This window comes from Galleria mellonella, unplaced genomic scaffold (genome assembly GCF_026898425.1).
Source record: "Galleria mellonella isolate WM207_F2 unplaced genomic scaffold, CSIRO_AGI_GalMel_v1 utg257, whole genome shotgun sequence".
In the NCBI taxonomy this organism is placed as follows: Eukaryota; Metazoa; Arthropoda; class Insecta; order Lepidoptera; family Pyralidae; genus Galleria; species Galleria mellonella.
In genome coordinates, this window is record NW_026442054.1 from 192,258 (window position 1) to 210,434 (window position 18,177).

Consider the following 18,177-nt stretch of genomic DNA (forward strand, 5'->3'; position numbering starts at 1 on the left):
TGTATTTATGTACGATACACAAATACCAATACTTTAAAAAATAATTGTGTAATTTTTTCCAAATGCATTTTACTTTTCATCATATATTTCATTTTTTAAAAATTTTGTGAATAGAATTTTTTTACCCAAAAATACGAAAAAGGCTAATTTGACAACACCACAGAAATGTCTAGTATTTGCGCCATAAAATCAAAGTAAAATCTACTAGAAAAAAAAATTGGCACTGGCAACCATATTCCTCCTACTGTTAAGTACTGTTAGTGACGATTACAATTTGGAATTGGTACTGTTGGCGAATTTTTCCTATTACTACTATTATATTTATAACTAATTTTACATTTGATAATTTAAAATACAACGAAGGTTATTGAGTACGTGTATATATCTATAAATATCGGTTATTTCGTTTTTTAGTTATTTCATTTCTTCCTTAATTATTTCATTTTATATATGCAATTACGATTTTAATAACAATGAGTCGTTTATATACAACACCGACATTGCGAGTTCGTATCGCTAGAGAGGCTCAACTGTATGCCGAAAAGAAATGGATTCTTGAGGCTCTGAAGAAAATTAAAACTCAAAGGAATTCTCTGCAGGTCCGTTAGTTTATATTATTACTTTTACTCGTAACTCCAGAGATGTCTCCTCCCACGAACGTTCAGGTTATGGAATTAGCTCCCTTTAGAGGTTTTTTCAGGGTCGGCAACGCCCGTGCAATGTCTCTGGTATTGCAGGCGTTCATAGGCTACGATAATCGCTTACGATCAGGTGGGTCGTGAGCTTCTTTGCCATCTCGGTGGTATAAAAAGAAACAGTCTATGTGACCGGAATGTTTACTTACAGGGTTAAGAAGGAGCTTATATTCTATTCCATTCCATGTAATATGTATATACAAAGTTTCTTAGGGTTAAGCACTGTAAGAAATTCACTTTCACATTTATAGAATTAATGTAAGGATTAATATTAGTAAGTATTAATATTCTGAGAGATATTTTACTAAGTGTGCCAAGTGAAGAAAAACAGTTTTTAAAACAATGTTTTCTAGACATGATTTACATTTAATAATAATAGAGTAGTTTTTGACTTTATAAATTAGAGACAAACAATCAATTAAAAAATAGCACATTATTAAATTATTATAGATTGTGTTTATTGAAACATTCATGTTTTTGCAGTAGCTGTATGATTTTGATTACATTACAGTAAATCATCATTTGTATTTATAAATTTTTTTTCCATGATTATGGGGACTCATAGATATGTCTTTATAAAGCTTCACTCCCGTCTTGAGATGGGCAACTGACAGTTCAGTATCCAAGTGTATGGACAGACTATACCATTTTCCATTAATGCTAATTCATGTTACAATAACCATTTATAATATTGTATATTTCAGATAGAACGTCTACAACTTGAGGGTATGAAAGTGAGTTTGAAACAAGAGATTCAAATGGAGAAGCAGAAAGGGAAAAAAGTGGAAACAGGCGAGTCCAGCTCATCAGCCACATTGCTGCAGAAGACTCCGAATATAACGAGTACACAGATAATAGAGTATGAGCACACACAAAACATTGAGGACTTAGAAGCACTGTGCAACGAAGAGGAGCTCAATTTAGTTGTGCACGGTACTGGTTCAAGTAAGTCCTTAATAATTCATTCATTCATTAATATCACCAGAGGGAGACTACAAAAGTCGATTGCTTGGGTACCTCTGTCCCATTCGTGTTTCAACCGTAAAGCAGTTGTGTTTGCATAGCTGTGTTTCGGTTTGAAGGGTGGGATATGGTGTGAATTTACTGGGTACAGAGGAATAACACCTGAGTCCTCAGGAATGGCAACGCATGGGGGATATCATGGGCGAAACAGTATACTCTGTTATGTCCATGGTACAGCTCATGTCTATAGGCGACGGTTACCACTTTCCATCAGCTGGGCCGTGTACCTTGTTTTCCATTCTAAATTGTATAAAATAAAATATTTTTTATTTTTCTTTAAATTTTGCATGCATAATTATGGTGAAATATGTGGACTTGAATTGTTAACATGTATATACTTAACATGTCTCTTGCAAATAAATATTCATTCATTCATTCGTAAATATTCATTCATTCATTCTTTATATTTTCAGGTAACATTAACAATTCAGATTTCTGCATAGAGGAGGATGAGGAGGATAACGAAGACAATTGTGACGATGTCCTCATTGATATGAATATGTTTATGAACGGCCAGTTATGAAATTGTCACAAATAGACAATAATGTGATTATAAATACTGAAATGTATATGAAATTTCAGATTTCGCTCGATGATAATCATCAGGCCATGTACGAATCAGTTTATTCTTACGTGAACCGCACCGTGACAACATGGAATGCCTTACCTGTGAAATGGCAACTCATGGGGGGTATCATGGGCGAAACAGTATACTCTGTTATGTCCATGATACTGCTTATGTCTATAGGCGACGGTTACCACTTTCCATCAGGTGGGGCGTCAGCTTGTTTGCCATTCTAGTTGTATTAATAAAAAGGTGTTTCATTCGTACTATAACCTTGGAACCTTCAAACGCAATGTGTAGCAAGCCAACATAATGCGGTCTACTATTGAGAGCAAATCATTCTCTTCTCGATTGACCGTATTTATGGACCATATTGTCTTTGGATTCTCTCACGACGTTGTGGTCACGTCGTGTTATAATAAAAAAAAATGTTGACAAAAACTAAGAATTCTTATGAAACTGCTCTAGCCGTATCTTGATCTACTAATAGGTGCATTATTGGGAATTTTTAAATTTTTAAATTGGTATATTCTCTTGGTGTAAGATAGCCTATTCCAAATTTGAAATCATAAAAAAGTTTAAAATATTATTATAAAATAATATTATTATAATAGTTGAAATCATAAAAAAATATCTTAGAAACAATGTTAAAAGTAAAATTAGTTTCTGAAAACTTGTAATATTAAATAACAGGATTCTGTATGTCTGTCTGATATATTAATGTAAAGAATTGATTGCTTGCAATGCATTGTATTGTGTTTGGATTTGAAGATACGGCCTCGTTTCAAGTGGATTCTCATCAATCATCCATCAGTCAAGATCCTTCAATCAACTCGAAGATCTTTGTCACAGAGTTGGCAACACTCCATTGCCTCTGGTGTTGCAACTACATGGACTATGGTGTTTTATATGAATACCATCATATAAAAAATATGAGAATTGTATTGCCATGAGAGTAATAAAATATTTTTAAATTTATAATTTGTCAATTTCATTTAAATATGTAGGTATATATTTTTATTGAGAGAGAATTTTCTGCGCAAAAACTAATTATTCCATCTTTAGTTACAAAAATTTTGTACGCAAAATTATCTATCTATTATATTTTTTTTTTTTTTTTTTTTTTTTTTTTTTTTTTTTTTTTTTTTTATAGAACTTAGAATGGCAAACAAGCTGACGGCCCACCTGATGGAAAGTGGTAACCGTCGCCTATAGACATGAGCAGTACCATGGACATAACAGAGTATACTGTTTCGCCCATGATACCCCCCATGCGTTGCCATTCCTGAGGACTCAGGTGTTATTCCTCTGTACCCAGTAAATTCACGCCATATCCCATCCTTCAAACCGAAACGCAGCCATGCAAACACAACTGCTTCACGGTTGAAACACGAATGGGACAGAGGTACCCAAGCAATCGACTTTTGTACAAAGTCTCCCTCTGGTAGGTATTATATACGAACAAAAACAGGCCAAGTGCAATTCGGAATATTGCATCGAGGATTCCGTACAATTTAAAAAAGGAATTGGAAAGGAATACTCCCGTTTCTTACATTCTTCTTACTCTGGCAATTTACTATTAACGGAAATTTACCAGTAGTCGCCACGTTTGGCAGGCAGATTGGCAACCGCTGTTTGGCTTTGGTGATGTTCTAAAAGGGACGCTGCTGCCCATTCCTCGACCATCAAGTTTCCTTGGTCGCCTCTTACGACACTCACGGGAAAGGAAGGTATGGCTCATTCTATGCCGGGACCGACACGGCAATTGGCATATTATAATAGCTTACTTTGTAGAATAAAAGACAAAGAACAAGGATCAACTTTTATTAATGACAATAATACAGGAATGTTACAGAACTTATCTACATTACGCTATTTAATAATAAAAATGTAGTATAGACTGAATGAGATGTGATCCCAAGGTTTTATTAGTAAGTATATTACGTATTTGCCTTTAACTTGCTGGAGTTACGTCTAATGACCACAGAGTATTTATGTACAGATATTAAAAAAGAAAATTGTTATGTAGTTATATTTTTTTAAATTTAAGTTGTAAAGTATACGTTATTATACTGATGCTTTCCTGTGTGAGTGTGTCAGGATACTCACAAGATTAGGATACACAGTTGATCAAATAATTAATAGACAATAATAAAAAAAAATCTGAGAGAGATCAATTCGCAGGTAAAAACATTTCTGCCAAGTATTTTGGCGTCGAATTTTAGTTCAATTTCGAATATTTAAAAACAAAATGTCTACCATGAAATGAAATGTCAAATTTCCGACTCAATTTCATGTTTTTGTTCATAGCGAAATCGGCCCAGTAAATGGTGCTTAACACATCGTTCACCATAAATTCTACCATAATAGTCCAAAGGAACGATATTTTAATATTTTTAGACGGTATGTGTTATGTAATTTTAACATGAAAATTGTTTAAATGCAATCGTATTTTTTGAAAAATATTTCATGGTAGGCCCTCTGATTGCTGGGGTCTCGCGGCCCTATCATTACCAATATACCGTCAGGTTGACCTGCCCATAGCTCCCTCTGGAAACCATCGTGGTTAATTCTTGCAATATTTCTCGCGATGGGTTATCAGACTTCATCCTCACCTATCATCCCTTATTGGTGCCCCGCCAGCGTATAGTGACACACACATAGGTCGAGTTACCGTTATATTTTAAAAAATGTTATGTCTCATTCAGTCCAAAGAAAACAGTAAATAGGTATAAGAGTGTACACATTCGGAAAACATTTTGAAATTATATCCAAAACGTAAAATAACGTTCGGGATACATCTACATTTTTTTTTTTAATACCACGAATGTGGCAAATAAGCATACAGCCTGATGGTAAACGGTCAGGGTAGCCTATAGACGGCTGCAACACTAGGGTTGTCACGTGCGCGTTGCCGACCCTGAGGAAACCTTAATACAGCCTTTTATATATAAATAATTTATACGCATAACTTATAAATATGTATATCTTACATGTATTTACAAAGCAATAATATTAAAAATATTATTATTCACTAGATTAATACAAGAAAAACAAATGTCCTTTTAAAATAAAAAAAGCACTTTTTCATATAACTACCTTTTTAAAAAATGCACCGCGTGACGCGAATAACTATTGAATCTTGCATTTAAATTTAGGCCTTTTATGGGCATATTTCTGATATGAGACGTTTTAAGCATTATTAATGTATAAATAATCTTAATATGGTTTCCACAAATGCAACGAAGTATATCTAAACATTGCTCCCTCGTAACAGCATCCAGTTTGCTTTGCTAGTGTACTGTAACGATCAAATTGATCAGTCAAGTTACATCATTATTAATCAACCCCCCCCCCCCTTTCTATCCATATATAACGAACCTCTCTTATTTGTATTTTATTTCTGAATCTATAATTGTTCTTTTTTTTTTAATGTGAAAACATTCCTCGTTTTTCTAATATTAAATTACTTATATAAAAGTTTCAAATCAGAAATTGTCAGCGTGTAACGAGAAAACTTAAATTTCGAAAGCTATATAACGGATTTATAATTTTCATAAAACTAATTAAGCCTCGCTGGCACAAATATTTTATTACTGTTTGCAGGGATTTGCAGGGACCTTATTTTACAAGTACCCACAGACAGAACAAAAAAAAAATATACAAAACTATAATTTGGCAAATTAAAAGACTAACTATATTTCATTACAAATCTAATGAAGTCTGCCTTATCTATCACTTTTCAGAGACAATCAATAATAAAATAAAATAAAAAAAAACTAAAACATTAATATTAGAAGAAATTGCACATAAATTTACCTTAATTTTTTTCCAACCACTATACATTTGAAATATCTAGACTTGACCCATTTGTTACAACTTTTAAAAAATTACGCGGCAAACAACTTAAACAAACCACAGATAATATTGTCTCGAGTTTTGTTTAAATTGTTAATTCAAGTTTGCGCAATGTATCTATTTGACCACAATTGCTGCTCAAGTTATTGGCCAGTATATTTATACCATAAAATGTAAATAGAAATTAAGTTTATGATCTACAGAAAGAAGGATATTTTATTATAAAATCTTTTGTTTTTAATTATATATTAAAATTAATACATATGTATTTCATTAAATTTTTGACTCTCAATTATATATGAACAAAGAATTGTTTACGGAAAGACAGAAGAACAAAGATAAGCATGTTGGCATACTTCTTACCGTAAATAGGTTATCTTAACATAATTTTTTATTATCAATGAGAATGGATTAAAAAGTTTCTGGGTTACTCTGGTCTACTTGAGGTCCACGTCTTCTCCTAACAGATCCTCGCATTCTTTCTCCCATTTGTCATCACCAGTCTTCTCGGCTACCACTTCGTACTCCTTCAGTTCAGCTTCTAGTTCTTTCTCCCATTGCTCTGAAAATGTTCAAGTGTAAGTATTTACCAGAGGGACACTTTGTATTAGTCATCTGGATGAGTAGTACCTTTATTCTATTCAAGTTTTGCCGCCAAGAGGGTGTGCTTGCATGACAGTGTTTCGGTTTTTCTTTTATGCAACTTAGAATGGCATAACAAGCTGACGGCTCACTTCATGGAAAGTGGTAACCGTCGCCTATAGACATGAGCAGTACCATGGACATAACAGAGTATACTGTTTTGTCCATGATACCCCCCATGCGTTGCCATTCCTGAAAACTCAGGTGTTATTCCTCTGTACCCAGTAAATTCACTGCCATATCCCATCCTTCAAATCATAATGTATAGTGACAATGAAATTTCACCCACACTGTCACTGTGACAGTGATCTTACAGGGTACAGAGAAATAAAACATGATGAGGAGTAGCTTATAAAATTGCTTCTGGTAGATGCCCATTTTTAGATAGCACTGTTCATGTCTATAGGTGACGATATATAACATACACCTTTTCTATTGATAATTGTTTTTTTTATACAACTTAGAATGGCAAACAAGCTGACGGCCCACTTGATGGAAAGTGGTAACCGTCGCCTATACACATGAGCAGTATCATGGACGTAACAGAGTATATTGTTTCGATTATTTATTTACTAAATTGTATAGAAATATCATTCTGATAGGCATTTATTCAAAGTACTCGTAAAATTTTTAATTTGAGATTAAATACGACCAAGTAGTCATATGTATATGGGCACTAACTTAATCGTTTTACTTATAGAGAGAACTTACAGTATTCTTTCGCAAGTAATTATAAATCAATTATAACAATAACATAATATTGTTTACTTGCAACAAACAATTGAACACTTAGAACGAACAAGGTCTTCTAACACTAGTGAAATAACAACGCTAATGTTATTTTAGAATAATATAATTATTTCAATTCATAATAACTAACTATAAATGCCAATTCATTTAATAACCATACGTTGTAATTCGCTAAACAATGTTTCAAATATTGACAATGAATGTGAATACAGCCAGTGAGACGCGAGGCGCGTACGTCACCGTTAGAAACCAAAGAGGTCTACTTTTTGTCTTGTAGTTAATTTTGAAAACAGTACAGAATATATGATAAATCTTTATGAACTTGGAAATAAAACATGCGATGGAGTAAAAGCCAGCCAAACATTAGGACACACTATAGCCAAATTATTTAGTTTAAAATGATCAAGACACATCGTTACATATTCGTTCTATTCATTATCAGGACACAAATAGTAAGTGGGGCCATTCAGCCAGATTCAGAAACAATCACACGTCCAATTATTGCTGCGTTACGGTCCAAGCTAAATATATTTAACAAAATATCTGTGACTAACGCAATGTGGTAATCAGCGAGTGTGCTAGGCCTGTTTATATCACTTGTCGTTACAACTCACCCAAATATCTATATGTGTTTACGTCATTACCAACTATAAGTCTACACAACTTTATAACATTGGATTACTTTTCCTCAGATTATAATATTAACTCTCTAATCTAATTGTAAATAATTACAAAAGAAACGGGAAGATTGTGTTGCCAGCGTAAATATTCCAAATTTCCCCTGAGTTACCAGACGGCAGTTGTCTATTTAATTGACTGACACCCATAAGTGATATGTCGCGGCTATTCGTTATTGGAAACATGTTACATTCCAGACAATACGGGAGGCGATTTAAAATAACCTTCAAGGAAGGCTTTTAGAAAATCTGACAACACGTTTATGTACAAAAGGGAAGTTTCAACATTGCTACGCGACGGAATCGATACATAGACAGTTCGAAGAGAACACCGTGGGTAATAATAACCAACTTTGAGAAATATGCAAGCCAAGAAGGTAAAGTAAACGCACGGACGCTGCAAGCAAATAACACAAGAACCAAAGCGGAAGGAGAAAAGTTCGAAATCGTAGTAGCAATGTCAAAACCTGAACAATAGATACTTACATTTAAACTACTGAGCCGAATCGTAATGAACTGTGTGACGTTATAGCTATATAACCTTAATTAATACTTAGACATTTATATAACATTCAGTAGACATTAAAATAGGTTCCATTGAGAAAAATTGATCAAAGATAAGTAAGTATACAGTTCAACCTTAGTGGACTATTCTTCAATAGCGAGTGATATTATTTTTATTAATATCGTAAGATCTAATATTGAATATAGAGACAAAGTATTCTTGTCTCAGAATGATAAGGTACATAAAAATGCTATTGAATTACAGACCGATGGATTATTATCAGTGGCAGACAACAGGTCAAACAAGGAGGCGATATATACAATTCATATTATATACTTCCATTTCGGGACAAAAAAGCTATATTGTCATAACATTCAATGTATTTATATACGACACACGATATAACAACAAGGAGGAAGATATGATATAGTGATATATATATATATATATATATATTATAAACTTTCAAGTTAAATAAACAAGTAACGAACAGCAATAAACTTTTATATATTATAACGCTCAAAATGATAAGATGTGTGGAGGATTAACAGTGACATAGTGATATTGCTTGACGAAATAATATCATCGATGTATGTTACCGTATATGTTACCATAACATAAATAAACACAAAAAAATGGACAACACATCTATATATAAGAATACAAACAATATAAAACCAAAATATTCAATAAATTTAATTGTAAATACATTACATTTAATTAATTGCCAATTAAACATATATATAATGCTTAACTGGAATATGCCAATATGTATTAATAATATCCAATGACATTATCTCATCAAGCAAGAAACAATACCGCCTGAGATTCCTTAAATAGCGTAACACATACTGCTGAACGCAAGCTTTGTATTGAATATATATTTATTATAATCCTATACACTATCCACGTTTCATAAAATCGTATTTCAATATCCTCGAACAATTATAACTATTTCTATATATGCGTTACCAAGATGAAACTTCTAAGTTTTTCTAAATTGTATACTTTTGCTGAGAAATGATCCGTGTCATTTAGAAATTAGAACTCATGTTTGATTATAAAATGTGGATAATGTTTAGATATGTAGAACCATGGTGTTATCGTAATGATAGCAGATGCCCTCGGTTGTCCGTGCGTCTTGCTTAAGCTGCATTCCGGAAGGAAAACATTTACATTTAGCAATATTATCACTAATTGAATAATCGAGTGAATCCAAAGGACTAATAACATTCACAGTTGGCCCATTACGTCCTTCTATTACTGTTGGTTTGTACGCAATATTAACTTTAATTAACCTTTCATTAACCTGAATCAGTTGGACCCTCTTTATGGGCAGGCAAACAGCCTAAATTAGAAATTGCAATGAAATAAAGATATATATCATCAATACGAGTTATCATTGCTAGAAAATGATTAAATATTAAACTCTATATAGCTATTTTTATTTATCGTATGTTCATTTAATATGTTTATTTAATAAACAGAATATCTATTTCGACTTAAATAATGTGCCATATGCTGACATTGCGGAATTTTTTGAATATTTTATAGAAAAATATTACTAAAATTAAAATATGTAAATTTTATTCAAGAATTATTCGTATGCTTGAAAGAATTTTGAAGTGGACGGGTTGAGTTTATTATGTTTATTAACTAGTTACTTTCTGATACGACTAGTACAGTCAATTAGCAACACTTTATAGACAGAGAACTGTGGTTAGAGTTTCAAGTTTATTATAAATTTATTTTCAATAATTTCGCCTCTTGATTTTAATTAAAATGAATCCGGCTCTAGTTAACTCAAATCAAACTGTGTTAACTCAACTTTATTAATAATCTAAACAACATGCAAAACAAAACTGATATTCCTCAAAGTTGGTTAGGTATTTGTGATGGAAATTTACATTGGCGTGTGTGACATTTCTGCGTTACTATATTGTGTGAGAAATGAAGCGAATAACAAACAAAACGAAATAATATGGCTATGTGTACAAAGCTAAACGATAATGAAAACATCACCACGGTCAGTTAAACTTAACCAAAACGTAAACTAAATATTTTAATTCCATTAAACAATTCCACCATACTGTCTTAATGATGATAATATGGAACGTATTAGTTTGTGAAATATATCATCAATCATTTCCTATTTACCAACCCTTTTTAATAATAAAAAGAAGTGTTTTTGCTTCATCAAAATGGGTTATTTAAAAATTAGAGAGACAAAAGTGAAATCAGTGTCGTAGCTTCAGATTTGAAACTGCGATATATGCTGAGTTAGGTCCTTTGCATAAAAACTCCTCCATTTATTTTGTTTTTTATACGTTTTTCTTTTTATTCTAAATTAAAAAAAAAAATTGAAAAGTTATAATTTATAAATAAGACATAATCTGTTCATATAAATATCTTCTAGTGATTTATTCATTGTATGAACTGTTAATTCAATAAAAAGAGATGCTGGAAGATCTTACATAAGATATGATATCCGAGTAAGAAAAAAAAAAATTAGGCCTAATAATATTTTATGCCTATTTTTACATCAACTTATATACTGCAAAGACTGTGTTAATACGAGTATAAATTGGAAAATACCATGTGTTCACCCTTTGACAGTTTGAAACCAAATATGCTCGGTGGTATGAAGGCATGCCTATTGTTACGTTCACCATAACGATGGAAAGAAGCAATTTCTTTCCCCATAAGCAACTAAAGCCGTGATCATTAACATGTTACATTCTTACCGTCGTCGTTCTCTCTATCGACTTTCAATGACTTTATTCGCTTCTTGACGTCATCAATTGAGTCCTGTGACGCTTTCTCTTTGGTTACCACACCCTGGTTTCCCGATTTATCATCATCTGATTGAGGTTCGAAACAAAAATAAAACTTAAAAAAAAAAACAAAATAAAAATGATTATGCAAAAAAAAAATTAAATTGCATGTAAATGTTACATTATCAAAGAGTTGTTTACACTATCAAATAATATAAATCAATATTCGAAGTAATATGACGTACTTTAAACGTCATAAAAAGTACCTACCTATAAGTTCGAAAATAATCACCAAGAGAGATCTTTTCAGTGGCGTTACAGGGGTGTCTGTAGTATGAAACTGCTATGATTATAAACTTATATTACCATATGTCCTAAAGAGACTTCAGTAATATAAAAAATTTACAAGGCTTTTGTTACAAGATAATTATTTAAAAAAAATGTTTTTAGTATATGATGTGAAAGATATAACTCTAGTTTGGACTTTATTAGTAAAATTTTGAGGGATGCCTTTAAACAAAAAAAACCTACTTCCATTGCAGTAAACTCAATTATTTTGATTTCAAAACAAAACTATTAAACCGATCTTGATAGAATTTCTATGGAACTAATCTGTAAGTATATCCTTTCAGATGAAAAAAGAATTTTTCAAATCAGTTTACAACTGACGGAGTAATGAAGTAACAAACATAAAAAAAAATACAACCGAATTGACAATTTAATTTTTTAAGTCAACTGAATCTTCAAAATCATCAAAAGACATATTATTTTTATACTATCTTGTTACATAAGTTTATAATAATAGTAGTTCATGCCACAATCCATAACATGTATTTATGACTATGTCAGAAAGTATAATTATATTAATACAATAAGTGGGTAGAAGAAAAAACTTCCGCCTCGGAAGCGGAGACATGAGAGCGCTACATCAGTCTACTCGTGACCGCGGCCGGTGTAATATGTTCGAAATGTCAAGATAACCTATACGTTGAAATAAATTATATATAATTTATTTCGCGTTAATACCCGTATTATAATCCATAAAATGCACAGTGCGTAAAATTTAAAATATGTTTATTATTTCTATTTGATAGTGCAATATATCTCATAATGTAACATTACTGAGATGGGAATGATTAATGAAATGCCGGGAGCAAAGATATCCGATAAATGATACTCCAATGTGGATCATCATCATCATCATCATATGAATGTCTGCTAAATATAGCCACAGGAGAGTTTTGCCAGTACATGTCACGCTTGGCGTGCGGGTTGGCAACCGCAGTTAGGCTTTGATGGTGTTTTAAGAGGGACGCTGCTGCCCATCCTTCGTCTCTTACGATACCCATGGGAATGGATTGGTGTGAATGTGTAGCATATTATTTTATTATTATGGATGTTTGATTTTTTTTTTTACTTTTAAAGGGTTTGCTAGTAGCTGCAGAAAAGAAAATTTCTTTACAAGAATTATGAAAAAAGACGAAAAAGTCTTTTGGTAAGAAGAAGAGATGTGTTTAAAGACAGAGGCCTTTATCGCTAAGCAAAATTAGCGTAAATATGAATGTGCCTTTGGCACTTAGACCTTACTCAGTTAACGGTTCTCCTTGAAGATAAACATATCGGATAATTACGAATTATATTTTTAGCGCGGGCGGCCTTATCTTTGCTCCCAGGACCGTGGCCTGGCGCGTACTACATGATGCGAGGAGGGGTCAATAGTTATCGTACCCTGCGAATCGTCAGCGCTCTGCTGGCGGCTGGCGGCCGCGTCGGCCTCGTTGGCTTGGCAGATCAGCGACAGGCGGTAGAAGTAGTTTCGCCAGAAGTTCTCCTCTGTGATACTGGAATTGTGATGCGATGCAAAATATTAATAAGAGTATTTGTGTTGCATGGTTGTGTTAGTTTCTCTTTTCTTATTTAGGTAATATAGTTCTTCGTCTAATTTAGGTAATATTTTGCTATTTTAATCTTTACGATATATTGGGCATATCGCACGCACGCACTTTAATTTATAATAATTGAAACAAGCCAGTACGAAGTGACGTTTTATTTTATTATATTGGTATATAGGTTATACATTAAAATACATGAAATAAGAATAGAAATATTTTTTTTTTACAAACAATAATTTTTATTTATTTTATCGTTGTCTACTATCTCTTTCTCCTTCATATTTAGAGTGTGGATAAAATAAATATTATCCGCCATCTTGAGCGGCGGCCATTTTGGGAATAATACAATATTGAATATTGCATATTGTATTGTCAACAGACCAAACGGTATTTAAAATTGCAAAAAAAAAATGGTTAGAAATATTTTAAAAGAGATAGTTTGCAAGGTTTGGTACCTTGCAAACTAACTCTCTCCTAAAATATTTTCCAAGGTTTGGTTTAATCAATTATTATATGTTAAATAAAAGCTTTCAAAAACTTACACTTTTGGCACGAGATCGAAGCGCATCTTCTCGAGGTTGGGGTCCTCGGCCATGATCGCGACTGCCACCGGGTACATTTTGTCGTAGTCGAAGTCGAATTCCACGCCGGCAGGGGGCGCGCGCACGAAGTTCCGTCGGTCCTACGAGCACATCACCGAGCAATCATATAAACAACAAGTTGATCCGACACGTTGTTTTGTCATTTGCCGGGTCCATTTGCGAGAAGAGAGGAATTGTCAGTAATGGGAGGTTAGTCCTTATTGCTAGCAATTTATCAGATCGACCTCCACGCGATTTTGATTAATTCGTTATGATGGGGCAAGTGGCATGCTTTCACCGTCACATATCATCCTTCACTCACCATGTATTTGGGATTATATTAAATTAAAAAAAAAAAATATGGATCTTCATAAAACACAATGCAAAAATATATAAAACTACAAATAAAAAATGGAAATATCTGTGACTGCTGTGTACTCACAGTGGAAAGTGAGAGGCACTCGTCCTTCAGGGCCGCCTCGTTGGGGGCGCCGATCCAGGGCGCGACGGCGGCCGCGCCACCGCGCCCCTCCTGGCCCTTGATGAAAGCGTCCTGCTCGCGGTTGAACTCGCCCAGGATGCTCTGTGGACAATGTTTACTATTAGAAATAACATATATTTACTAATTTTGTATGACAATCGTTACATCCGATTACTTTCTTTTGTTTTTATACCACTGAGGTGACAAGCATACGGCTTACTTGATTATAAGCGGTTACCGTAGCCTATGAACGCCTGCAATACCAGGGGTATATCGCGCGCATTGCCGACCCTCGCAACTTCACCCTTGTTTTAAGAAGCCTTTGCTATAGTCTCTTAGAAAAACCTCGACAGGGAGCTCATTCCATAACCTGAGCGTTCGTGGGAGGAAACATCTCCGAAACCGCGCTGTAAAAGAAGGGGTGGCCTATTCTATTCTGGGACCATACTCCAATTATTATGTAGTTAATTAATACCAACATAAGAGATCAGATGGAAATGTACGGAGCAAATTACAAGTGAACTTCATAGCACATAAATATAATTAGATTTTGCAAATTTATCATTCCCTTTGTTAATTCGGAAATGATTTTCTTAAATAGAAAACCTTTTGATATCATTTCACGGTATTCTCATTTATTATGTAATTTTTGGTAAAATTAATATTCATACAGCATATTTCAGTTTAAATATCAATTAGTCCTGAAGAATGAACGAGAAAAGAACATTAATTAAAATAACAGAGAATAGAAGAGGCAAAATGCTGGGCCACCTTATACGACATGACGATTTTTTTAAGAATATAGTAAAAGGAAAAATAGAGGGCAAAAGAGAAAGAGGAAGACCGAGGAATAACTACATGGAACAGATAAAAGAAACACTAGGTGTCATGTCGTATAGGGAGGTCAAAGATATGGCCCGGTATAGAGCTGGCTGGAAGAAGATGCATGAATTAGTTGCACCGACAAGAGAAAACTCTTAAATGAAAAAGAAGAATCAATTTGGAATGGCAAAGTCCTGATATACCCGCAAGAAAAAAAGGTATAGATTGTCTACAATAAAATGTCACGCCCTTCCAAAATCCCAAGAATTAAAAATGTGTGAGTAAAAATGTTTACAAGGTTTCAATCAAGGAACAATACTCTTAAGGCCGGACCGCTCCTGAAGACGTTACCTTACAAACACAGACAGAGCACCACGTCTGTATATAGGCACACGCATTGAAGTATGAAGTTGGAGGGGCATCCCGAGTTAAATTAGACAGCTAGATAGTTAAATTAGATAGCTCTTTATCGTTTCCTCCGTAAGATTACAATAGTAAACTTATTATAAATACAAACAATTACAAGGAAATATTACACTGAGAAAACAATGGGCGGCCTTATCGTTAAGAGCGATCTCCTCCAGGCAACCTTTGGACGGAGAAGAGTAATTATAAACAGTTTGACCGGAGGCACGGAACTCTGTTCATTTTATAAATACATATAGAGATACGTATAATAATGTGAATATATAAATGTATATTCATATATGAGTTAGTTGGGTTCCTAAGAACATTGATGGCAGAAAAAATGGTCATCAGTTACGTGCTTCACCTTTAAACGAGGCATCTTCAGGTAAACAATTAGATCGCTGATCGGATCCTAGTGTTGATCGCGTCTAAACTGCGAAATAACTTTCGCAATGACATTTGTCGCAAAAGTTGCGTGAACATAATGGCAGTCGGAGATTGATGGCCAATATGGAAGGTTTTTGAACATCTGTTAGTAATAGTGGTGGTCCCCTGGAAATTATCGTGACTAATTTATCATTGCATTCGTTACGATGGGCTAATTGACTTGCCTTTCCATTCTCACCTATCAGCTCTCACTGGTGCCCCGCCAGTGTATACCATTTCATTTTCACCCATAAAAAAAAGGTCTTCCACAAGACAACACTTAGTACAGTAAAATATTCTGTGAAATAGGTCCGTCCTCACCATGAATATACCATGCCATCAATTCTGAGTTAGTATCCATTAAAACAATAAAAGATTACTTGGCGCGCTGCTTAGCGCGGGGCGTTGGCTTCCATCCAAGGTGGATTACTAACCTGATATAACCTACTGACGGTGTCCCTGCATTGCGCTTTATTCATCACTGACTATACACCGCGGATTCACAAGCGTAAAACAAGATATAAAGCATCCTATATGCTAAGTAAGGGGGGGGGGGGGGATTTTTAGTAATTGAGCCTACCAGTCCCACTGCTAGCAATATATTCAATCAGGTCGACCTCCAGGCTTCCCTCCCTGGAAACCTTCTCGCTTAATTCCAGTAGAATTTGTCACGATGGGCAATGACTTGCCTTTTCGTTCCCACCTGTCCTCCCTCACTGGTGACTCGCTAGCGTATTCCGTTAACACAGGCGTAGTTACCATTCCATTATCAACTATTAAAAAAAAAAAACAGGATATAATCTACCCGTGTACCAAATTTTATTCAAATCCGTTCAGTAGATTTTGAGTAAAAGAGTAATAAACATCTATCCAATTTTACTATCCTTTACTCGTTTTACTGACCGGGATAAAAATCTTCCAACTCATATAATACGTATATACCAAATATTTTAGTAATTGGTTAAGCCGTTAACGAGTTGGTTATTTTGATCACATCATTTTAGCTTTTAACTGTCTACTGCTGGACACAAGTCCGGGTTAGAGGGTTTTGCCAGTAGTAGTAACGTTTGGAGATATTTTAAGCGGAACGCTGCTGCCCATCCCTCGCCCTCCCTTAGTCGTCTCTTAAGACACCCAGGGGAAAGGAAGGGGGTGGCCTATTCTATGCTGGGATCACACGGTCATGTGTAGATAGTAGATAGTTAGATTTAGTAGTTTTGGTGCGTTTGATAGTCAGTCAAACTTTAAGGTGGCTCAGGACCGTTCTTTATGGCAGTCTATGGGGGAGGCTTATGTCCAGCAGTGGACGGGTAATGGCTGAATTGATGATGATGATGAGACACTAATGATTTTATAGATTAGTAAAATAATCGTGTAACTTGCAAAAAAAAAAAAACATAGATGAATGGTAAAACATGGAAATTTATTTTTAAAATTGTGTAAAATAGAGTCTCACATTTGTGCCAAAGCTGTCTAGTCAGATAGACATTTGTTTGCCAGATATGAACACCTAATATGTAAACGAAATGCTCTCTCGTTCCATTTAGAAATTAGACTTGTAAAACCGCGGCGCAAAGTCAGAGAAACTAACAAAGGGCACGGAGGACGAAAGTTTTTGTATCTGTGTTGTGGGCTTTTAAGCTTGAAAGCTTTTTGGGGACAAACAAACATGTTTTTAGTTTTAATTGGCATCTGCTTATAAAACAAGTACATTTTGCATCGTCAAATGGTGATATATTAGTTTAAAAATATTTCAATTTAAAACCAAAATCCTAAGTAGATTTTGACATTTTTAGGGTTCCGTGTCTCCAAAGGAAAAAAACGGAACCCTTATAGGATCACTTCGTTGTCCGTCCTTCTGTCCGTCTGTCAAGAATCTTTTTCTTAGGAACGCGTGGTTGAAATTAATACCATATACTCAGGTCTACAATAACATAAAGTAGTAAAAAAAATTGGCAAACATCCGCAATTTTTTAGATAATACATAGAAAATTCTTTCACCAATAATTTTTTTTTAAATCGTTAAAATAGTTTTTGCGTTTATCTATCACAAATAAACAAACAAATCTTTCCTCTGT

At 34.0% G+C, this 18,177-nt stretch overlaps 2 protein-coding genes across 7 annotated transcripts in view; one reads left to right on the forward strand and one right to left on the reverse strand.

Moving 5' to 3' along the window:
* Nucleotides 1-222: 222 nt before the first annotated feature.
* Nucleotides 223-3,264, forward strand: LOC113514588 (uncharacterized). The gene is made up of 3 exons (XM_026898686.3): nucleotides 223-599; nucleotides 1,400-1,640; nucleotides 2,132-3,264. The coding sequence occupies exons 1-3, from the start codon at nucleotides 474-476 to the stop codon at nucleotides 2,239-2,241; spliced, it is 477 nt and encodes a 158-aa protein (XP_026754487.1). The 5' UTR covers nucleotides 223-473; the 3' UTR covers nucleotides 2,242-3,264.
* Nucleotides 3,265-4,092: 828 nt separating this feature from the next.
* The window catches only part of LOC113519293 (synapse-associated protein of 47 kDa), a 107,026-nt gene continuing 92,941 nt past the window's right edge, over nucleotides 4,093-18,177 (reverse strand). For 4 of the 6 annotated variants that reach the window (XM_052894951.1, XM_052894954.1, XM_052894953.1 and 1 more), the window contains 5 exons: nucleotides 14,405-14,545; nucleotides 13,924-14,063; nucleotides 13,218-13,330; nucleotides 11,460-11,576; nucleotides 4,093-6,703 (listed from right to left, as the gene is read on the reverse strand). In XM_052894951.1, the coding sequence (XP_052750911.1) occupies nucleotides 6,579-6,703; nucleotides 11,460-11,576; nucleotides 13,218-13,330; nucleotides 13,924-14,063; nucleotides 14,405-14,545 (636 nt within the window). In that variant the 3' untranslated portion in view covers nucleotides 4,093-6,578. Of the gene's footprint in view, nucleotides 6,704-7,620; nucleotides 9,866-11,459; nucleotides 11,577-13,217; nucleotides 13,331-13,923; nucleotides 14,064-14,404; nucleotides 14,546-18,177 lie in introns of those variants that run through there. The other 2 variants (XM_052894956.1, XM_052894957.1) reach the window with 2 other exon arrangements.